General features: G+C 33.5%; 2 protein-coding genes across 4 annotated transcripts; both read left to right on the forward strand.

Moving 5' to 3' along the window:
* The first annotated feature begins 1,262 nt into the window (after nucleotides 1-1,262).
* On the forward strand, nucleotides 1,263-13,614 carry LOC141720604 (uncharacterized). Of its 3 annotated transcripts, none has more exons than XM_074523105.1 (20): nucleotides 1,263-1,468; nucleotides 2,041-2,938; nucleotides 3,032-3,100; nucleotides 3,174-3,372; nucleotides 3,640-3,724; nucleotides 4,563-4,682; nucleotides 4,813-4,881; nucleotides 4,990-5,071; nucleotides 5,161-5,220; nucleotides 5,317-5,369; nucleotides 5,462-5,637; nucleotides 6,078-6,246; nucleotides 6,932-6,989; nucleotides 7,073-7,129; nucleotides 7,216-7,461; nucleotides 10,122-10,183; nucleotides 12,210-12,266; nucleotides 12,382-12,475; nucleotides 12,647-12,787; nucleotides 13,030-13,614. In XM_074523105.1, the coding sequence occupies exons 2-20, from the start codon at nucleotides 2,138-2,140 to the stop codon at nucleotides 13,228-13,230; spliced, it is 2,799 nt and encodes a 932-aa protein (XP_074379206.1). In that variant the 5' UTR covers nucleotides 1,263-1,468; nucleotides 2,041-2,137; the 3' UTR covers nucleotides 13,231-13,614. The 3 variants fall into 3 exon arrangements, with proteins under 3 accessions (XP_074379206.1, XP_074379208.1, XP_074379209.1); XM_074523107.1 differs by having other exon boundaries at nucleotides 5,008-5,071; XM_074523108.1 differs by lacking the exons at nucleotides 12,210-12,266; nucleotides 12,382-12,475; nucleotides 12,647-12,787; nucleotides 13,030-13,614 and adding an exon at nucleotides 12,007-12,119.
* An 881-nt stretch (nucleotides 13,615-14,495) lies between these two features.
* Nucleotides 14,496-17,769, forward strand: LOC141720605 (organelle RRM domain-containing protein 2, mitochondrial). The gene is made up of 3 exons (XM_074523109.1): nucleotides 14,496-14,706; nucleotides 17,078-17,146; nucleotides 17,256-17,769. Exons 1-3 carry the CDS (start codon nucleotides 14,571-14,573, stop codon nucleotides 17,486-17,488), a joined length of 438 nt encoding a protein of 145 aa, XP_074379210.1. The 5' UTR covers nucleotides 14,496-14,570; the 3' UTR covers nucleotides 17,489-17,769.
* Nucleotides 17,770-24,831: the final 7,062 nt, after the last annotated feature.

Here is a 24,831-nt window from a genome sequence, read left to right on the forward strand (position 1 = left end):
ATTACAGAAAAAAAAATTTTAAAAATAAATTATGGAAATGTGTTTTTTATTCACCTTAAAATGAATGTCGAATATTGGGAAAAAAAACTGTATACAATTGAATGATACAGAGGGAGTATCCCATGGGATATGCATGTACCTCTGGATCAAAATTAGAAAGAGAAATGTGAGTTTAGAGTTTAGAGGCGGGATATAAGCTATATAAAAGAGGCGGACTCTCAAATTAGGGGGAAATGAAAATTGAAGTGATAAAAATAAAATCCGAACGCCCAAGTCTTAGAGGATCTCCAAAGAACTTCTATATCTCTATTTCAAATATAATATATAATATTGGTTCCTAATGACTTAATGAATGATATTCTCCAACGGTGCTTTTTATATTTACTCTTAGTTAATTTTTTTTATTAAATGTAAGTAGATTCATATAGGACAAAAGACAGTGGATAGTGAAAGATATTATTTTTATGAATATATAATATAATATTATTTAAGAGTGGAAAAAAAGATTTTAAAAGTGAGTAGAAAGAAGAGACTGTTAAGGATTTAAGAGTCGCTAAGAGCCTTGTTGGAGTTTTATATTTTGTCAAACTCTTTATATTTTGATTTAAGAGCTTGTTTAGATAGGCTCTCGGAGATGCTCTTAAAGTGAAATAGTGATGTGCTCACGTAGTCGGTGAATAATAAAATAAATTTTATTATGTACAATTATATATATGTTATCTAGAATAGTTAAAATTCATATTTGATATTTTATAAAATTATATATGTATATTATATATTTTTTTAAAAATTAACTATTTATTTATTACGTGTCGTGTAGCTATATCGGAAATTCAAATCTGACACTAATTATATTCGCGTTTTTTCGTGTTCGCATACCAATTTTTCGAATGCAAATACTAACTATTCATATTATTTTATACTACTTCGCGTGTCATGTACCCGTATTGACAGATCAAACCGTACAAAGTATTCCATTTTTTTTCCGAAAGGACAATTTATTCCATTTTTTTTGTCAGGACAATTTATTCCATTTTTAGTTCATCGTGAACTTAACTTGTGATTTATAGTGCAAAATTCATTTTATGCTGTACGCCTGTAAAAAAGGATACTAGTATGTGTTAGTTACTGCGAGCCAGCTTAGCATATACGTGGCGAAGTGTAATTAGTCCACACAACACAATCTGACCCCACCACAACATATAAAGTTGGACACGTTAATCGCCTTCATTCTCATAATATAACCATTTTATTCATTAATACTGGGCCCACTCCTTCCTCTCTCCTCCTTTCTTCTGCTTCAATCCAAATCTCACTCTCCCTGACTCACTGTTTTATTATTTTATCATTATTTTTGTTCATATCACTCAATACAATAATATAATAATATATATTTTTTTTATAACCGCGAATCAATTTTTTCAGTTTCGTTCCTTGCCGCTCTCCTCTCCTCTGTCAATTTTCAAAAGTAAATTTATTATCTCTCTTTTTTTTTTAGATCTGTGCATGTAATTAATAGTTTATATAATAAGAAATTAAAACAAATTGTTGGATAAGTTTGTTCAGATTTGAATTTGTGGAGTTTTTTTGTTTTAAGGTTGGTTGATTTGAGTTTTGGGTTCATTTATTGTGATTGAGAGATGTTTAAAGGCGTATTTATCAATAAATTAGTTATTAGTTAGTATCATTTATCAATAGATTTTGTTAATTTGTGTGTGTGTGTGTGTATTGTGTAAGTACGGCTTGTATTTAATGAAAAACAGAGTGAAATTTGATGTTGAAATATGCACACATGTATACATAGTTCAGTGACTGATGTTTAATTATGAAGGGATAGGTTTGGGTTTTAAACGGCGCCTGCTTACCTTCGAAGATTCGTAATCATTTAATGTAGTTATTTCGAAGATTCGTAATTATTTAGTTTAGCTATTATTGTAAATAATAAGTTAAATAAAAAAAAACATATGTTAATGTTAGTTTTAGTTATAATGAGCAGTTTAGTTGATTGAATGATGATTTGTTTTGTTTTGAATGGATTAGGTTTTGATTTCTGCTATGAGGTCGTGCTTTCGATATTGCGATTCGTTGTGAAACTGTATTAGCTATTTGTTTGGAACTGTGGAATAAGTGTGTTGTGATGGGAGAGGAGGTGACTGTAGATGAGGTGAATAATTGTGGTGATACTGGGGATGGTTTGAGAATTGAATTGAAACGCGACCATCAGTGGTTGGATGAAGAGACCGAGGGAGAGCCATGCACGAAAAAACAGGCGACGGAAGGGTTGAAGGATGTTAAGGAATTGGACAGTTTGAAAGAACAGATTAAAGAAGTGTCTAATGATGAAACGTGCTCGGAAGTTTCAAATCCGAATTGCTCTCTGAAAGAGAACGCTTCGAGTTTTCAGACCATAAGTAGTCAAAAGATAGAAGAAACAGTGAGTGACAACCAAGGTCAAACTATTGCAAGTGATAACCATGATGAAACAACCGGGAGTGATAACTGTGGTGAAACTACTGCGAGTGATAATCAAGGTGAAGCTAGTTCCACATGTTCTGGAAATTTTAGTACTGAGAAGGAGAGCTTGAGCGAGGAAGAACATGGTCACAGTGCGATCGTAGAAAAGGACTGTAGTTCTAAGGTCGTGATCGAAAATCAGAGTCATGTCAGCATTACGGGTATCAGGAAAATAACTTTTAAATTCAGCAAAAAGAGGGAAGACTACAATAATCAGATATTTGTCGTTCCTGTCGGGCAGTCTGTTATTAGTAGCTGTGGTGACGGATATAAAGAAATTCCTCACTTGAACCCTTCCTCGGAAATGGAAATCAAAGCAGAGAACAATATTTATGCCGGCAGTTCCCTAGTCAATGTAAAAAAACTCTTATTAACTGGAATTCTGGAAGGAGCTAGGGTGAAGTATGTGTCCACTTCTGGAAATGTAAGTGGTGAAATAATATGATCCAGTTAAACCCTTTCCATTGTGAGAGTATGTTAAGGTTAATGTACCTTCTTGCTTTTTTCTTTTCTATAGAGGGAGCTTTCTGGAATCATAAAAGATTGGGGCTATCTGTGTGGCTGCTCGACTTGCATTTTCTCCAAAGTAAGTTTCACAGGGATTTTCTTATTGTCCTACAAGATTTCTAATTAACTGTAGGCTAAACTTCTATAAGCAGGTGTTGAGTGCTCATGAGTTTGAGATCCATGCCGGTAGCAGAAGTAGACACCCCAATAATCACATTTTCTTGGAGAATGGAAATCCTATATACAGAATTATACAAGAACTGCGGACTGCTCCTTTGGATATGCTAGAAGAAGTTATAAAACGCGTAGCTGGTTCATCTGTCAATGAACAGCGCTTTCAGAATTGGAAAGGTAAAGCCGATGCCTAACATAAGTATTATTTAAAATTTATAATTGTATATTCTTTTGTCTTTTTTGACCCAATTATGGGAAGTTTTCTGTTATTCAGTGCATTTACCTTGTTAGGCTTTTTACTCTGCATGTCTCATAGTCAGAGTCTGTACTAACTTACCATAAGTCACAAGGGTAGTTCCAGTATGCAGGGACTTAGTGTAGAAATAATCGTTTAAATCTTTCTCAGCCTATGATATTTTTTTGGGATTTTTTGGTTCTATGCAGCATCGCTCCACCAAAACAATGATCTGCCTAAAGCAGTTGACAAGTGCTGCAACAAGTTTCTGGGCATGCATAACTTTAATACAAGGTAATCTTATATCATACCATTCAGTGGCGGATGCTACCCATGAAATCTGTTGAGGAGAGCCAAGTTATGCTTGAAATTTTTAAAATTGTTGAAGTGGAGCCAAATTGCAGAAAAACATTTATAAGAGGTGTAATGTTTTTTTTTTGTAAATAATATAAAAAATTTCACAGTCCGCTGCCAGAACATTATTTTAATAGGTTCGACCCTGCCTGCATTTGTTTTAAGCATTTTATATGCATTTGTATGTTGTATAGGTTCTGCTACTAGTAAAACTGATTAGATCTATTTGATTCAACCTCTACTGTTGATTGGACATTTATGTGTCGTGTTCCCCATTCCTCCCAGATTTATGTTTCTTAATCGTTGTTTTTTTTGTTTCTTTCTTTTACTTGCTTCTAGTGTTCAGGATTTAGCTCCTAGTTTTGTTATGTCTTCCGATTCTTTTATGATATTATGTTACAAGATTTTGTTGGGATGTGTGTACTGCTTGTTAAATGATTTAGTGGACAGCGCTTAAGCTCAACATGTTTTCATCTTATATGTTAATATAGTTCTTTTATTCTGAACTTCCAGTTGGGCTTGATTTCATTTTGACATATTACTGTGATATTAGAAAGATATGTAGTTTTAAGCTTATTTCTTTAAAATCGGTCGTCTTTCTTTGCATTTTTTTGGCTGGTTGTTGCTTTGAACTATGGTCGTTGCAATGTAGTAAACCAAAAGTTATAAACTAATAGGTATAATGTTAAACAATAAATTTAATAGTTGATAAGAAAATGGGAGTTTTGATTTGGTAATCAGATTGTATACTAAGCATTACACTCGAATGTCATTTTAGCCACTATACCAAAGTGATTCAGAAGACTGATGGCCCTTCAAGTTCCTATGTTCAGAATGAGCCTTTTGAACATAGAAGTTACGTTGATGCACCAGAAGAGCCAGAGGACATGATCAATGAGTTAGTAATTTCTGGGCTTTAAATTTACTCATTTTTTTTATATCATAAGTATCACATAATTTGTATCTGTGAAGAAAGTCTATATGAACAGACAACATTTGTTGTAACTAATTCTCCTTTCTCTTTGCAGGCCGGGGTCTTACTTTTCTGGTTCGGTTTGGGAACAGAAAAGATTCAATGAAGGTTGCACTAAGAAAAGGTGAGGTGCATCTTCACCTTATATTATCCATTAGTACACATATTATACATGTCAGTTCTTTATAAATGTTTCTGAGCTCTGTTTCTATATTACTTACTTTTGAGACAGGGACAATGATTTACATAGGTTACTTTTTTTGCCAAAAGGACTTCGTGATGGAACCAAGTTGGCTTATTGTTCCAAAGGAAAGGTTGTATCTGATTTAATGTACATTTTTCTGTGATGATTTTGATGAATTTTTCTTCTAATCCTCAAGACCGATTACTTTTTATTTTACAGGACATACTTGAAGGCTACAAACAGGGGAATGGTATAGTCTGTAGTCACTGTGATACTGAGGTAGCTTTATTTGTGCGTGTAGCACAATAGTCTTTTCTTGTATCTTTCCATTCTTGTGGATCCCTCTCATGCATACATTTCCATTATGTTGGACAGATTAGTCCTTCCCAGTTTGAAGCTCACGCTGGATGGGCTGCTAAACGGCAACCGTAAGTGAACTGAAAAGAGTTTATAGTAGTAAAATTTTCAAAATCTCCTCCAAAAGCTTAATAATTACCTTGTTTTATTGTTTTTTTAACAGCTACCGTCATATCTGTACTACTGATGGATATACCCTGCACGAGATTGCTATGCTATTATCAAAGGGTCAAAGCATACAAAGCATTGCTTCCAGTAATAGTGATGATATGTGTGCAGTATGTGGAGATGGAGGGGAACTTATTGTTTGCGATGGTTGTCCTCGTGCTTTTCATGCAGGTTAATTTCTCTTCCGGTGTATATGTGGTTTTGTAATTATGCGCATCTTAATAGATTTAAGTTGATAATTGTAATAATTGTTTGAATTTACCATTTTTAATAAAATTTCTCTGATGCAACGTTTTTTGGATCTAACTTGCTGTAATTTGGTTTGAACTGCAGTAGTAAAAGCAAAGTAGCTTTAACATATCTACACCTGTTATGTGATATGATCTTGCATATACCAAACTTTGCATTATCTTCCTTGTGTTTCCATCTCTGGTTTACTCTCTTACCTTTAAATAGAGAACCTTGTTGTTTATCCTTAAATTGACATTTTATATGTGTTGTTATCTATTCAATATATATTGCATTAATTGTTGAGCTGTTCAAGGAATAGCTTAAGTTGTAGTTTTCCTAATAGATGTTAACTTTCAGTTTTTATGTTAATAAACTTGCAGCTTGTTTGGGATCAGAGTGCATTCCTGCCGGGCATTGGCACTGTCCACATTGTACAGATAGATTTAGTTCTAGTGGAAGAGTTGGTGGAGAGTCTAGGTCTATTGTCTTCCGACTCAATCGAGTTGTTAAGGCCCCAGAATATCAACCTGGTGGTTGTGTTGTTTGCAGGTTTGTTTCTGAAGTTGCTCTCAGTAAACCGGTTTCTTATTAAAAATCTATCTTTTTGCGCTAGCAATTTTTATGCAGTTACCGATGAATGGTCCTTGTTGAGTTGCATGTTCTCAGTGGCAGATCTTGCAAATGTATTTGATATTATGTGAATGTATAGAAGATATGTTAAACTTGCATATAGATCACTGACGGTATTATAGTTTATTTGACATAGTAATTTGGAAGTTTAATCCGAATTAAGTAGCTATCCCTTTCTCATTTGCTCTCTATAACTAGAAGTTATAAAGCTTCGTCACTCTAGAGGTTGATAAGTATACTTGGAATCTGGTGTTATTATCGTTCATAATAACAATTCTTCAATATATAATTATATACAGAAGCAACAAAGTGGCAGTTCTGACTTGATTATATTTTATGGGACACGTTCTTAGCTGTGGTCAGCTTTTTTTACTAGCCATACACAACTTTATATGAGTGAGCACAATGGTTGTTAACCCTTAGGGTAATGAATTTTTAAATTATAGGTCACTGCAGACTTTCAGGTTTTGAACATAGTTAAAAGATTGTTTACAATTTGAAAAATATGAAAAGAATGTAAATTCGTCTTGGAGAGAATATATTTCTTGTGCATGCTAACCTGGGTGTTGTACATGCTATCTTTTTGTTGTTAATCACTAATCAGGCTCCAAGATTTTAGCGTCGATACTTTTGATGAGCGAACAGTTATGCTTTGTGATCAGGTATTGCCATATTATCTTCTATGCTTATTCTGATACTGTTCAGTTACCCTTGCGTTTGGATCTGAAATCTTGTTGTATTGCAGTGTGAAAAGGAGTTTCATGTTAGCTGCTTGCGGGACATTGGCTTGTGTGATTTAAAAGTATGCTATCAGAATTTCTAGTTTATGTATCATACAAGTATGTGGAGGAATTTAGTTACTCACTGGTTTTCCTTGAATTGCTACAGGAACTCCCAAAGGATAAATGGTTTTGTTGCAGCGACTGCAACAGAATACATTTGACTATGCAAAGTCTTGTTCTCAAGGGGACTGAGATGGTTCCAGCTTCAGTACTAGATGCAGTATACAAGAAGCGTTTAGGAAAAGGATTAACTGATGGAGCTGCTAATAGGATGCAGTGGCGAATTTTGAGTGGGAAGAGTCGCAATCCGGAGCATTTGGCATTGCTTTCTAGAGCAGCTGCAATATTCCGCGTAGGTTTAACTATCCTGCTTTTTGTTGAATTAAGGTTGAGAAAATTAATACAAAAACTTTGATGCCTTAAAGGGAGATAATAACTGGAACCTAACAGAAAAACTAAACTGCAAGAAATAGGTCTTTTGAATGAAACATGGTTCCAACTCTACAAGTGCATCAATATGATCAAGTTCTTGTAAATATAGTAAAAGTATAATTAAAATGGGAGGATAATGTTACAATGAACCTATGAAGTATATGCAAGATAATTGTTATTTAGTAGAGGGTGTTCACTAAATTTACTCTTCTTAGTATTCAGTTCCCTTGCTTAAAAATGTGTTCATTGATCTTAATAGATACTAGTTCTTTTCCCTCTTAAGCTGAGGCTATACAATTTGATGAAATTTTATATTTATATTTATTTCTTTTATTATCATATACTTTTTATGCTTCATCTTTATTATAGTAATTTCGTTCATTAATTAATAACATTAAATTTTCATATAATATAATTTATATAAACTTAAATTCATTATATAAATTTTTCATATAATAAATTTATAAAGACTTCAAATATTCAAATTATATACTATAATTTTCATACAAATTTATATTTATATACAATTTCGTTTATTAAAATTTGTATATATAATTATTGTCCTGTAATTAATTTTAATTTTTGAGTTTACAATTTATTTTCCTCATTCACTTTTTTCTTTGTATCTCAGTCGTCAAACATTAAAAATGATAAAATACAAAATAATTTTTTTAAAAGTGACAATATATTCGACCAAATATACAATATGTACTTACAATGCACCTTAACTTATTAGTACTCTCAAAATAAATATTTACATATATATTATGGTATTTCACTCTAATTTTTAATATAATGAATTTGTACATGTACAAAATGCTGGGCGGTGAAATTTAAAGTTTAAAATTGTAATATGATGTATTACATGGTTGTTAAGGCATCCATGTGTCGTCCATTTGGCTTCCATGTGGTGTTATGGGGTCAAAAAGGCTTAAAGCGTAGCTATCTCTTTGCGAACGTGCACCAACTGGGTGCCTCAGGATGCCATGGACGACTTGGCACGCCAGACGCCACAAAATTATTATTGTTATTTTTTTAAAAGTCTGGCAGGTAGGGCTTTACCCAATTCAGTGACCCCTTATAAAAGTGTAGGAAAAACCTTAAAGTCTACCCGCCGTTTGCTGCTTGATGATTTCCTCAAAATGTTGGTACTGACTTCCAAATCCAAAATGAAACTTATGGCCTGCTACTTCCATTGCCCTACACCCCTGCCTAATTAAAACTTGAAAAATTTATCTTTTAACTTTTAAGTATTACTTATTTTGTTACTGTCCGCCTGACTTGGTAATTAGTATTATAACTTATAAGTAGTATTAGTGTTATTGTTAGTTAGTAACTTAGTATGTAGAGCAATATATTTATAATTTTACATACATTGTATGACGCCACGACGCCGTATTGTTGTGAAGGTCCTCGGGCAATGCAACTCACTGTGGCGTCGTAACAACCTTGATATATAATTAGTTAATTACATGTGTGTCTGTGTATGTAGTATCTTTCTCAAGAAATTTTGGAAAAATGCGCAGCTTGTCACAGAAGCTCGAGTATATGTAGTTTGCAGAGCAGTAGAAAAAGAGAATATGACACAGAAATGTGGGAAAAAAGTTTAGAAATAGTCAATAGTAATTTCTTGAATAGCACTGCTGCACATGGTCACTGCAAGTTAAAAAAATGAGAGGATAAAACACATTCTGTTTTAAATTTAAGGGCATTATCTGCAATTAAGTATGAAGTCTTGGGGATTGGGGGGGGGGGGGTGTTAAAAATGCATGCAAATAGCAACATGATTTATTATATAGATATATGTTGTAATCATTTTTGCCATACAGTATGTTACATCGAAAAATTCATTTTTTAAAGCTGGATTTACCTATTTTTTAACTTCCTTGTAGTGAGCACTTACAACATTATATATACTAATAACAATCGAAAAACGAAGGTTGTTTTTCATCCTTTAAAATAATTTATTAATTAGGTGAATCCGAATTGACCAAATAGAATTGAGTGCTACAGGGGGTAAGGTTTACCGTTTACCATGAATATGTCCTAGTATTAAAAACAGAAATGCAGTTCCGTCTCAAGTTCAGGTTTAAACCATTGCCAGGGTAGGATACAGGATTTTGTAATAAATGGGCAAATTTTTTCCCGTGAGATTACAGCACCAGTGCTCTATAGTAGTAGTTGATTGTCTAAAATACGGTGGAAAAAAGTACAAAGATTAATAATGAGGATCCATAAATTTCTGTTTCTGGCTAGAATAATTGCAAATACTAAATCACACCAAGTGAACCGCGAAGGTTTTATAGCACTAAAGTTGAAATATAAAATAGATACTCTGTAATAATGAATTCGTTAATACGACAAAAGTAAAAAGAGGAGGGGAAATCGACTACGGACCACACGACATGATTGCCATGGGGCAAAGTACCTCTATTGCTTTCACTGTTAATCCATTTGTGACCATGCCTAACCTCACCAATTCACTCCTGGTCGTATTTATCATGTATAGGAACATTTTTTTTATATTTTTTTGTTAAGTTTTCATCTTTTCTAACATATATTTACTTCTTTGCCTGGCAGGAGTGCTTTGATCCCATCGTAGCAAAATCTGGTCGCGATCTTATACCAGTTATGGTTTATGGGTAAGTTGCATAATAATCTGTGGTTATTGTTGCCGATGATTTGTCAGTATAAGTCCGAACCATCTGGTTACAATTGAAAATTATAAATATTGCTTTCCTTAAATGCCTTTAGGAATTTAATGAAATGCTTGAATTAATGGTATCTTCTCTTTTCTACATTCTGATCTACACATCATCTCTTAAGTTGCTTGTTTTTCCCACCACCCTACATTCACTAATTACAACTACAACTGTGACTTGGTAAATAGATGGTTAACTATAATCCTTCTTTTTATGCACGATGCTTTGTCTTGTGAAAGAAGATCTTTGTATGAAGACATGAACTTTGAACATTCATGCATTGTGGTTTACACGAAAAAACAAGGTGAATACGAAAACTGCCTCCATCACTGTATGTAGACCGGGCAATTTTAGAACACGACACGAAAATTTAATGTTTGTGTTTACATTTTGAGTACACGACACCAAAGTAAATGGATACAGTGTTTGGATTTACCCTTTAGGTACACGACATAAAATTATTTATATTTACATATTAATATTTATAATAGATAATAGATATATGTATATTTATTTATAATTATACATAATTTTGTTATAGTATATGTAAATATGATGTAAATATATTAAATACTTAATTTTTTATTTAATGTTACACGAAAACACGATACGAAAAGTTCATGACACGAAAATACACAAACACGAAAGTACATGAAGTCCACCCCCCCCTCCGGCTCCTTATTTATCAAACATGCACCCGTACTTGTTCCCAAAGACGACATGATATCTTGAACTTGCACGGTTATTTTGCGTTTTAGCTTAGTAAAATAGGTACTTTTAAATCTCACAAGGCAAGTTTTAGTGGTCAAAAGGCTTACGTACATGGTTTTTCGTTGATATACGGTATACTGCAAAGTTTTCTAGTTATCCAACTTCATTTATCTGTTTACAAGATTAAGCCAACCTATATATCACACACTCACCAAATTGATTCTAGATGAAACTTTCATGGCTGATTTATAGGTCGGGGGTAGTGAAGTAGGTAATTTTTTTTTTGAAGCATGAAGTAATTTAATTCTGACAAAAAGTTCTTACAAACTATTTATAAAATACTTCTATGTACGGCTTATTGTCTTTTCGTTGGTATTCTGTGCATCCCATATTGTAATAGACTTATCATTATAGTCAATGGTTCGCAAAATGGGACTAGACTGCAAAGCTTTTTTGTTTATCCAAATTTTGTTATAAAAGCAAGCCCATGTTAATTCAACAAATTATAAATTAACAAAGAATCGTGCTTAAGATTACAGTTCTCATTTTTTAGTAGGTCTTTTAGTTCCAATAAATTATGAACATAATCAAAAATTAACAGGACGATACACGTGGCTTTGGAACTAGGTTATATGGTCTTCTATCCCCCCCCTCTTTCTTCATGTATCTTTTGTTCCTTCTCCTTCTATTCGATCCTGGTTAACTCTTTCTTGGCTTCTGTTCAGTCCAAACTGTTAGTTCTGATCTATTGCTAGTCTCTCGATTCTTGTAATTTTCAATTCGCTGAGTAAAAATAATATAATTGTAAGTACAGAAATCCTTGATTTTTAAAACATGATGCAAAAATATGAAAGCACGTAATTGAAGTAATAGATGATAAACAGATATGATCTAGAGAAGTAGACTTGTTGCAAGTTGTTATATATGACTAGAAATTACCTGCTCTATAGTGTGAGTCAGGAATAAAATCCTGGCCGAATAGTACTCTGTCTTGCAGTTATGGTGTGTTTCGATACTTGAAGTAGAGTGTAATATACAATTGCGAATTTCAGATAACCCACAAGTTGCGTAAATGTATTGGTCCCTGTTTTTGGGAGGAAGGAAAAACCAAACTGGGGGGGGTTATATGCTGTCATGTACCTGCTGCTGCATCTGTTTACCCGCAGTTGGCTCCTTTCTTTTGAACTTATCTTTTACGAACTACTAATAAGCTGTAACACTTATATATATCTGTTTCTTTTTGTCGCTATTGCAGGAGAAACATATCTGGGCAGGAATTTGGGGGAATTTATTGCGTGGTTCTAATTGTGAAGTAAGCAAATACCCTGGACATTATTTCTTTTTCGATTTAACTTTTGTTTAATTCTTGAAAAACATATGCTGTCTAAGTCTAAGTTTGAGAAATTTTTATCTTTCAACTCGTGCAGGTCTGTGGTTGTATCAGCTGGTTTGCTTAGGATATTTGGCAGAGAGACTGCAGAACTTCCTATTGTAGCTACAAGTAGAGATAACCGAGAAAAAGTAAGTGCTGGTCAGATATTTGTCAAGGATTAGCAAAACAGCAATAACTTTATATTACTTTTATATGTTAAATTCACTTTCTTTTTGGTTTGAGGGTGTTAGCAGTTTACCTTTTCTTGACCTAGCTATGACCTTTTATTCTTTTAATAAATAATGTTTTTTTTGCTACAGGGTTATTTCCGGGCACTTTTTACTTGCATCGAGCAGTTGTTGGTGTCCATGAATGTTGAGAAAATTGTACTTCCTGCTGCTGAAGATGCTGAATCTATTTGGACTAAAAAATTGGGATTTAAAAAGATAAGCGATGAGCTAGTAAGTGTCTAGGCTAGACTTTGATTGAATTTAAATGTTCAAAATTTTTGCCAGTCACTTTCCAGAGTCTCAGTTCTTTGCCTGAGCCACCGAGGAAGGAAATGTTATTCTACTTATGTTAGCTAATATTACAATAAATGGTTATTTGCTGTTATACTGCAATTTCATAATTTTTTGTCTTGCCTGCTATTCTTAGTTTCGGTGTTAGTGTTGGCTGACCTACTATTATGAATATTGTGCAGCTGTCAAAGTATACAAGGGACCTCCAATTGACAATATTTAAGGGAACGTCAATGTTAGAGAAAAAGGTGCAACGTGAAGCGGATTGCACGTCCACCGTTGTCACGGAAACTTCCCAGATTGCCGATGCTTTTGGAACATCAGTTATGGAGGAAGGTCAACAGGATACAGATTGGTGCAGTGCTTCCTGTGCTAGATCTTAGATTTTAGATTAAACTTTTCAGTAGAGTAGAAATTAGAATAAATTTTCCTGATTTTTTTGGGGCAAGTCCATATTGTTTTCCACAAGTTAGGAATATAGTTTGCTGCGTATTTGTTCGATGATTAGCGAGTTTCAGTGGTAGTGTGTTACTGAGCTGGGCTTAATAAACGGCAGAGGCGGGTAATAAGACAGCTACGCATGCTGACCTTTTAATATGCATGCATAAGTGGGGAATGTCGTCTCTTGAGCTTATAAATTTGTTTAGATAACAGTTTTCAGGGAGGAATACTGCAGTTGTGTTTTTTGCCTCAGGGATAGAATATTGTACTGGACTCTACTTACTGAAATACTCACTGAATTGATAGTGCAAAGTGCTGATGTTCAATCTGTTGCCTCTTTTTACTTTATTTGGACTTTGGAGTGTTAGCTCGTCTCCTGGGTAATTTTTGGTTTCTGTTTAGACACCGTAAAACTATTGGACATTCCACTTGTGCCATTTTATATGTTGAATTGGCGGCAGTATAACCTTTTAAATTTAACCATTGAGCGTGCTTTAATAGTGAGAATTATGTTTCTGAAAATTTCTGATTTTATCGATTAATCACCAATTAATGTTCCGTCTGATTTTTTAAATTCGATTAAATCATGTTTACTTTTCTTGATCTGTATATTACAAATAAACAACTATACATTATATAAATTTTCAATTAAATTTAAATAACTATAAATCATATAAATGATAAATATACATTAACTTATAAATTATTAATAAATAAGGAAAAATAAAATTAATTCTAATTTTGAAATATTAAAATGCAACTGTTTTTTACTCCGATTAATTTTAAATCAGTACATTAACTAATTTCTTCTGATTACCGATTTTTAAAACATCGGTGAGGATTAGTAAACCGTTGTATGCCAAACATTACCGTTACAAATTGTTAGATACATTTTTCCGGTTTAGACGCCTGGGCGATACATAAATCCATGAATTTTCAAAATTTTATAGTACAAGATAATTACAATTTATAATTGAACATTTACACTCAAATTGAATAAACCATTAACGGGCCGGGGCAAAATTGAATATTAAGCTTGTAAATAATAACAGTTAAAATAATAATAATGAGGATGAATAATATATTGAACTGAAAAAATAAGAACAATATTTTCCATTATCTGAATAATTAAATATAGAAATGAAAGCGATAATTAAGAAAATGATGAGGGAACAGGATAAGACAGTAGTCGAGCAAACACAGTATCAGAAAATAAATAAGGTTGGGGGGAGAGGGGAGAATAGTGTGTCTAGGGTTTAGTTTAATTGTGGAAGAGTAAGAGATGGCTTATAATTTTGGTGCATTTCGTCGCATACTTGGCTCTTCTTATTCGTCTTCAATTAAAGCAACACCCCCTCACTTGTCAATACTTGCTCGTCTCAATTCTACTCTCACTACACCTAAGCTTTTCATCAGCGGTATCCTATGCCTTTTTTACTTCATATTTCTTTCATTTACTCACAATTAACATGTTTATATGCTTTCACTTACTGTTTTGTTTCGTTTGATCTTATTCAATTTTTGCTCGTCTAATTTCATTTTCGTGATTATTCGCATACACTTCTTTCGATTTATTTTGTTACTTCTTATTATTCTCCATACGAATCCCTCGTTTTCGTGTTATAGTACTAGCTGATTTCTCATTGCTTGCTTTGCATTTGTGTCTTCAATTAGACAAAAAAAATTAAGTTTGTAATGCAAAATCATATGTAGATCAGTAATTTAACTTGACTAGCTGGAATTTGTGCACTAGATCATCTAGTTTTTAGAATAAAAGATACATTTTTAATTTTGACCGTCTATTGAAAATACTGATATAGATTACTGCAAAGGTCAAAGTTAGTGTGCCTTTTTATTGTGTACATTGTGAGAATTGAGAGAATGGAAATTTAGTTATCTGTACTATCATTGTAAGAAAAGGAAACTCGCCGAGTGCATTATGTGATATTATTATTGGTTTACTCTGCTCATCGTGCAGTTGCCAAGTTGTTGCAAGTTGCCAACACCTCCCTAATGTTTAAAGCATGGACTACTTTGGTGTGCCATTGTTGCAATTCCACTGTTAACTTACTCTACTAAGAAGTTACTTTAGAATAAATGGATTTATATATAGGGTCATCTTCAACCATAAACTTTAAGGATTCACCAGAACTAAACTATGATTCACCATTACAGAAAATCTAGACCTAATTCTTTATACATAGATCAGTATTCACTAAAATGTAAGTATTATTATTATTTACTAAAATATAGACCTAGTTTGTAGTTTGTAGTTTGTAGGCTGAGATAGGCTGTATATATTTGAATTAATATGAACTTATATAAATATGCTATTTGAATTAATGGCTATGTGATTTGTTATTGTTATTGTTTTATCTGCTTTTAATTTATAAGAAAAAAAGCTAACAAAAAAAGAAAGAGCAGTGATTGAATTTCAAATTTTGTTTACAACCCCATGGCAACCCGTTGTCCTTTGTTAGTGTTTTAAAATAGAATTCAGAATTTTTGCACTTACTCTTTAGAAGCTCTTTTAGGGATGAGCTGCCCATACACTTAGAAATGAGGCATAACTGTAGAGAACCCTGAGATTTTCCTTCTTTTTTAAATAAGGATTTCCTCTGATTTATGAAGCTGAAGTTGAAGTATGATATGATAACATACACAATGATGCGCCTGTTTGGGACATCACATGTGCACCTTATACGGGCTAAAAGACCAATTTAGTTTATCCCAGACTGTTTGGCAATTTATCAATCTGGCTTTCATTTCACCATTTTGTGGTCATCAGTTGAAAGTAGGAGGCACGTACTTTCCCCGTTCTGAGTTCTGACTTATTTTTTCAACCTCTTTCTCCCAATTTAATATTTTGAACTTCAGTTTCTATTTATCTAACAGGTAAATTACGTTAATTTATTTCAATTTTACTATATTTTTCTTAGTAGTCACCACCACTGAAGTTGTTAGTGTTTTTTTCATTTTACTAGTATAAGTTTTCGTGCTTTGTTGAAATGTTAGAATAAATTTTCTAACTTTTAGTTTTTCAGAATATTTGTGCTTAACAAATAATCTTTTTAATTAAAGTCATTGTAATAAGTATTCTTTTTAATATTTTTTTAACTTTTAACTTATAATTTACCAAAAACATCCCCAACTTATAGAAAAAATTATCTAAACGTCTAAATAACCTATAAATAATAATTTATATATCACTTATAAATAATAAACGAGTCCTAAGTAATAAAATGATAGAGCAAATAAGGCTTCTGGAACGGGGAATAAGGTTAATTTTGAAAATATAAATTGGAGATAGTTGAATTTTTTATTCATGTATTCAATTATTATATTAATATCTTGATTTTTTAAAAAATAAATTTACCTTATAAGTTATGATTTACCAAACACTTCAACAACTTATAATAAACTTATACGTAAAATTATCCAAACACCTAAATAACTTATAAGCTACGATGTTTATATAACCTATATGGCATTTTTCAACTTTAAATTATAAGTTACAGTTTTTAATGAACCCCAAACGGGCCCGATATGTGTTAGTAACATTGAAATTGAAATTTCCTTTTGTTTTATAGAGAATTTTCGGGTGTATGAACTTTTTTTTAGTTTACGATAGTGTTTGTTGAACATTTGTTACCTCTGTTCGGAATTGAATGCATTTGTAATATATGAAAACAAATATCATTCAAATCAGAAAGGAGATATACAACTATTAATTATTTTCTTTCTTGTCATGAATCATGATTGACTACTTTTATTTGGCTTGTAATGCAGGACTCTCAAGGTTAACTACTGATGAAAAGCTTAAAGAAGCATTTGCACCCTTTGGGAACCTTGTTGAAGGTATTATTTTTTTAGAAATCATATTACTTGCTTATCCAGGCATTGTTCTATTTGTTAAATTTCACATGTAGCAATCAAGCTGATGTTGTGATACTTGTAAATATTACAGCAAAGGTTATTGTAGATAGAGCATGCGGAAGATCAAAGGGTTTTGGTTTCGTCACATATGATACTATAGAAGAAGCAGAGAAAGCTCGTGAAGGAATGAATGCCAAGTTTTTGGATGGCTGGGTTATTTTTGTTGACCCTGCTAAGCCGAAAGAGCATAAACCACCTCAGCAACAACAGCAGCCTTCTAACACCGGCTACACAACAAACAAGACTATTGGTTGGTGTGGCTAAATCCTCATAAAATTGTGTTAATCCAATTGCAGTGGAAGTGTTTGAAGTAGGAAGATTTTGGCTGGAAGCTCTCTTCCAGTTTAGTAGAATTCATTGGAGAACTATTCACAAATGCCATATTTATGGAACCAGGCTTTACTTTTTAAATACACATTTGCTATTTATATGATCCACTATCCAATTGTTGCATAGCAAAAGACAGAACAGCTACTTTCTTTTGAGTCTCTGACAGTGGTGACACTGATATTCTATATAATTTAGTTATTTTTGCCCCCTTTCAACGGTATGCAATTCAAGGAAATTGAGGGTTGCGTTCTATCTCTAATACTTTAACATTCCATCCCAGTTATGTACAGCGGTCTATACAAACCACCAAGTGAATGGGCTGGGCTAGTATTATATCTTTACTAGTAGTGTATGTGTGATTAATATATGGGTCTCTTGGCTAGCTTATTAGGCAGTTCATTAATTTTGTAGTAGGAATGCACCTTTGGTTTTGGTTTGTAAGAATGCACCGCGGAGCCGTTTGTTTTTTGTTCTTTTCCATTTGTATAAAGCTCCACTGAAAGAAGTTGCAGAAGAAAAAGATTAAGAGACAAGGGTGTGCAACTGATATTCTTGACATTGTATGTCTAGGGAAGCATATGAAGCCTTTACATAAGAAGAAGTATGGATGATAACGAATGATGATCGAATGAAGAACATAGCAATTTACAGTAATTATCCAATAACATATCTTGCATGATCACTGAAGAATGTATATCTTCTTTAATGATAAAAAATTAATCAGATCAGAAATAATACATGGACTAAAATAATAGTCTGGGCTCCAGAAGGAGAAACAGTAATTAATGGCACAACTAACCAAATCTCACAATGCAGCTCCAAACCTTGGCAACAGCCAAGCAAGGAAGACACAGAAGAAATGCACATGCTCCAGTGCAAAACGCACAGCAGATACAGCATATTGAGAATCCCGGATGAGGATTCATTGAACCATCTATGGTGAGATTCCTTACATCATCTGCTACTTCTTTGGTGCTAGTTTTTATATAACAGGTTTGCCAAACTCTTGAATGATTTGTCACTGGTGGATAATAAATATGATCTTGAAGATTAAAATCTAAAATTCCTTTTAACTCTTCCTGAAAATTGGGATTTGAAGTCTACTACCATAAGAGACAACTATGACATTGCTGAAACTACTCTTGATCAAATTTATAGTATCCTCAAGGAGCAAAAGGCATGGAAGAAAGTCAAAGAAAGTTGCTCTTAAAGCTGAGGAGGAATCTCCTAAAGTGGTTGTCTCAAAGAGCTCCTAAAGTGGTTGTCTCAAAGAGGGGCAAAGGAAAGACTCTCATCATACAGTCTGATTCAGAGTCATCATATTCTGATGATGATGATTCCGAATCTGAAAATTTATCTGAAGTGGATGTTGATGCAGAAATGATGCAACTGTGTGCTCTTATGGTGAAGGGTATCTCAAAGATAGCCTACAAGAAATTCAGAAAGGGCAAGATGTTTTCCAGGAAAGGTGGAAGTTCTGAAAAGAAAGGGTTCAGAAAGTCTGAAGGCAAAGGAGAAAAGTCTAACAGAGGAGATAACTCAAATGTCAAATGCTACAATTGTGGTGAAAAATGCCACATCTCTCCTGACTGCAAGAAAGGAAAAAGTGATAAAGGCCAGACACTTATCACAAAGAAGAAAAACTGGGCAGACACTTCAGATTCTGAAGAAGAGGTGAACTATGCCTTGATGGCAAATGCTGATAGCAGTTCTGATGCTGCTGAATTGAAGGTACCTCAATCAACTTTTGCTTTTCATACTGATGATATTTCTGAGCTAAGATTATATCTTAAAACCATGTTCATTAGTTTTAGAGATCAGATTTTAACAAATGAAAGATTAGCATCTGAAAGTCTTTCTCTTAGAACAGAAATGACTATTTAGAAAAAGAGTTAGTTATGTTTCTTCAAACTCAGAAAGAAAGAGACGAGGCTTTATATGTTAGAGATGAAGTGCTAAAATTGAATCTCTTAAATCTGAACTGGAAAAGAAAAAGGAGATAATCAAAACTTGGACTAACTTTGGAAGAACAACTCAGAAAATCTTAGAAAATGGAAATTGGAAAGAAAGACTAGGTTACCTAGATGATAAAGAAGAAAAGGAAACTGTGTCATCTAAACCAAACTTTACCAAGAAAGCTGAAAAGCCAAAGGTAAATCCTGTTAAATTTGTTGCAAAAACTGATGTGTCAAAATCTGAAAAGATGAATGATTCTAAAATAGAAGTCAAAGAAAAGTCAACTTCTGACAAATTAAAACAGGATAAACCAGCTGAAGTAAACATAGGTTTAATGACAAAGAAGTAGCTTAAGCATAAGATGAAAGAGATTAGAAATGTGAACAAGGTAAAGGAAGCTAGGAAAAATAGGAATGGAAAGGAAGGTGTGAATAAAAGCAATAATTATATGCCTGTTCCTAATTCTCCTAGAAAAAAATGCTATAACTGTGGAAACTCTAACCATCTTACTTCTTTTTGCAGGAAAAATAAAGATATAAACTTTTTACCTCCTAGATCAGGAGTTAAGAGTCAGCCTGTTAGGTTTAAACCACAAAATCCTTGTTTTCATTGTGGTAGTTTAATGCATTATATTTATACTTGTAAGGAATATCACAGTTTGTACTATGATTATTATCAAATAAAACCTTCTTTGAAGAAAGTTAGTGTAATTCCTTCTAGTGTAAATTCTGATGCAAAGTCTGATATAAAGTCTGATAAGAAGCATGTTAGCATATACTCTGAAACTAAATCCGTTGCAAATGCTAACAAACTTTAAAAGGCTAAAGGATTCAAGCAAGTCTGGGTCCTTAAAACTAACCAATAGTGGTCTTTGTGATTGCAGGGCAACAGGAAAAACTTCATAGTTCTGGACAGTGGATGTTCAGGACATATGACTGGAAATAAAGCCCTGCTATCAGACTTTGTGGAGAAAGCTGACGTAGGAGTTTCTTATGGAGATGGCAATATGGGAAAGACTCTGGGATATGGCAATATCAATCTTGGGAATGTCATAATTGATTCAGTAGCTCTTGTCTCAGGACTTAAACACAATCTGCTAAGTGTGAGTCAAATCTGTGACAGAGGTTATCATGTGGATTTCTTTGAAGAACACTGTGAAGTTGTAAGTAATTCTACATGCAAAGTGGTTCTGAAAGGTTACAGACATGGTAACATATATGAAGCCAGAATTTCAACAAATTCTGATGGTTCTGCAATCTGTTTGTTAAGCAGAGCATCAATTGAAGAAAGCTAGAATTGGCACAAGAGACTATCTCATTTAAATTTCAACAACATAAATGAGCTAGTTAAGAAAGATCTTGTGAGCGGACTGCCAAACTCAATATTTGCTCTTGATGGTCTTTGTGACTCATGTCAAAAGGTAAAACAAAGAAAATCTTCATTCAAGAGCAAAACTGAATCCTCAATTCTTGAGTCTTATCACTTACTGCATGTTGATCTATTTGGTCTAGTCAATGTCATGTCCATTGCAAAGAAGAAATATGCTATGGTTATAGTGGATGAGTTTACAAGATACATTTGGGTGTATTCCTTGCACAAGAAGAATGAAACTGCATCTACTCTAACTGATCATGTCAGACAGCTAGATAAGTTGGTCAAAGATTCTGTTAAAATAATAAGAAGTGATAATGGAACTGAGTTCAAGAATTCAATCATGGAAGAGTTCTGCAAAGAGCATGGAATAAAGCATGAATTTTCTGTACCTGGAACTCCACAGCAGAATGGAGTTGTAGAAAGAAAGAACAAGACTCTTATTGAAACTACACGAACTATGCTTGATGAAGCAAAGCTACCAACCTACTTTTGGGCTGAAGCTGTGCAGACTGCTTATTTTACACAGAATGTTACATCATAAACAAGCATGGAAAAATACCATATGAGATGGTGCAGAAAAAGAAGCCAAATTTGAAATACTTTCATGTATTTGGATTCAAGTGTTTTGTTCTTAAGACTCATCCTGAACAGCTGTCAAAATTTGATCTAAAAGCTGATGAAGGAATTTTTGTTGGATATCCACTTTCCACAAAAGCCTTCAGAGTCTACAATTTAAGAACAAGGGTTGTCATGGAATCTATCAATGTATCTTTTGATGATAAAAAGATTATTGGACTTGAAGATTTCAATGAACATGATCAGTTGAGATTTGAAAATGAAGATTTAAATTCTGATTCTGTAAATTCTGATCCTGTAAGTTCTGACGGGTTAAATTCTGATGTCATTGAAACTGTGGTAACACCTCCAAGGGAAAATGCACCTGTTCAGGGGGAGCAAGCTAATGATCCTACCACATCTCAAGACTCTCAAGAAGCATCATAACCTGTCACTGGCTCTTGAAGTTTTGATTCATCAAGTGCTGATGAGCCAAATTCTGATAATTCTGGAAACTATGATTCTTCAATTCCTGAAGGATCCAATTCAAATTCTGAAATTTCGGATAGCATAACTTCAGGGGGAGAATCAGAAAATGCTGATGGAGACAACATGGATCATGGGGAGGATCCAGTTCTAGAGATCAACTTCCATGTGCAAGGAAGTGGACTAAATCACACACACCTGACTTAATAATTGGAGATCCTGAAGCAGGTGTCAGAACTAGAACAACAACATCAAATGAATGTCTCTATCATTTTTTTCTATCTCAGACTGAACCAAAGAAAGTGGAAGAAGCTCTTCAAGATGCTGATTGGGTGCAAACAATGCAGGAAGAGTTAAATGAATTTGAAAGAAATAAAGTCTGGACCCTAGTGCCAAAACCAAAGAACAGATCAATTGTTGGCACAAAATGGGTGTTCAGAAATAAAACTGACAGTGATGGCATAATTACAAGAAACAAAGCAATGCTGGTTGCTAAAGGTTACTCTCAACATGAGGGTATTGATTATGATGAAACTTTTGCTCCAGTTGCTAGATTGGAAGCCATAAGAATCTTTTTGGCTTATGCTACTCACAAGAAGTTTAAAATCTTTCAAATGGATGTGAAAAGTACTTTTCTCAATGAAGAATTGGAAGAAGAGGTATATGTTGAACAACCTCTAGGCTTTGTAGATCCAAAATTTCCAAATCATGTCTACAGGCTTGAAAAAGCACTTTATGACCTTAAACAAGCTCCAAGAGCCTGGTATGAGACGTTTGCTCGATTCCTTCTGGAAAGTGGATTTACCAGAGGCACAATTTATAAAACTCTGTTCTACCTCAACCATGGAAAGAACTTACTTTTGGTACATATATATATTGATGATATCATCTTTGGATCTACAAATACAAAACTTTGTGAAAGATTTTCAAATCTAATGCAGTCAAGATATCAAATGAGTATGATGGGAGAACTTAGCTATTTTCTGGGACTTCAAGTCAAGCAAACTGAAGAAGGTACTTTCATAAATCAATCCAAGTATACCAGAAATACTCAAGAAATTTAGAATGTAAGACAGTTCAACTGCATCCACTCCCATGGCCACTGCCACCAAGTTAGATAAAGATACTGGATCATCAGTAGATATTACTAACTACAGATGTATGATTGGCTCTTTACTCTATTTAACTGTAATTAGACCTGATATCATGTATGCTACCTGTCTTTGTGCAAGATTTCAGGCTGATCCAAGAGAACCTCATCTAATAGCTGTGAAAAGAATTTTCAAGTACCTCAAGGGTACAGCTGATCTAGGATTGTGGTATCCTAGGGAATCAGATTTTAAGCTAATAGGTTACTCAGATGCAGATTTTGCAGGATGCAAAATAGACAGGAAAAGCACTAGTGGAAGCTGCCAATTTCTTGAAGGCAGATTGGTTTCTTGGTTTAACAAGAAATAGAAATCAATTTTCACATCAACTGCAGAAGCAGAATATATTACTGCAGGAAGCTGTTGTGCACAGATTCTTTGGATGAAGAATCAGTTACTGCACTATGGGTTAGAATTTTCTAAAATACCCATTTACTGTGATAATCAAAGTGCTAATGCTATGACAGGTAATCCAGTTCAATACTCAATGACAAAGCACATCAACATTAGGTACCATTTCATAAGGGAACATGTGATGGAAGGTACAATGTAATTGTATTTTGTCCCAACAGATCAACAACTAGCAGATATCTTCACAAAACCACTATGTGAAGCTACTTTTACAAGACTGGTAAATGAACTTGGAATGGTTTCAGGTTCTTTCTCAAAATCTGTTTAGTTTTTATTCTCATGCATCAGACTTTATGATCAGTGTTTACAGATTGTCTTATCTCCATATAATCTGTGCTTAAACTGTAACATATTAAATACTGATTGTTATCTGATGTGATTCTATATACTCTGATAGTGTTTTGAATGTTCTGTGACTATTCACTCCAATGAGGATTATTTGTTAGATGTTGACTTAGTAGTCTTTAACAAACTGTGTATCCCATGTTTGAATTAGTTAATTATGTGGAAATCTATAACACAAGCAAACTCTGATTTTGATCTTAGTCAAATTTACTTTTTGTATCTTATTACTAAGTCACAAACTAGATTGTTGTTTCTTATCTGTCAAATTCTGATGTCAGTAAATCTTAAGGATGAACTACATGCTTGATAAGCCTCACTTATCTGGAAAAAACAAAAGAAAAGAAAAATTGAAGCCAGGTACTCCTTTGAGATCTAGAGTAAATATGTGAAAGGGAAGACCCAAGTGCATTGCTGGTATTAAGTTATATGCATTAGAAAAGCAAATAAATTTTTCTTGGTGATTTTTCACATTCTCTGATTACTGGATAAATACTCTGATAATAGCATAAATTCTGGTAGTAGTTGTGACTCATTTACACTGAGAAGCCACTGTAAAAAGAATGTCAAAAGATGGCATAAAATGAGCACAAATAATTGAGGTGGACTCTTGCATAAATTTATTCTATAGTAGACTTCAAAATTAAAGACATATTTTAAGCATTATTCTTAGTTATGCCTTATTTCTAAGATATCTGAAGTTTATCAGACTTTAATCTTTATCTGATCATTTGCAAATGCACACACTCTCACTCCATATGAATGATAAAAATTACTGTGGTGATTAAGTTATTTCTGACAAACAATTAAGTATTATTTGCATAAATTCTGAGGATAAGTTCTGATGAAAGTTCTGATGATTAAACTCTGAAGAAACCAGTCAGTATTTGTGTGAAGAATCACAGAAACAGTCATTCACTTTTTGAGCACAGAAGCCATGTTCTAATGACCGTTAAATTCAGCTAGTAGTCAAGTTCTGATGCAAATCCTGATGGAAACTCTGAT

The sequence above is a fragment of the Apium graveolens genome, chromosome 4, assembly GCF_009905375.1.
Source record: "Apium graveolens cultivar Ventura chromosome 4, ASM990537v1, whole genome shotgun sequence".
Lineage (NCBI taxonomy): Eukaryota > Viridiplantae > Streptophyta > Magnoliopsida > Apiales > Apiaceae > Apium > Apium graveolens.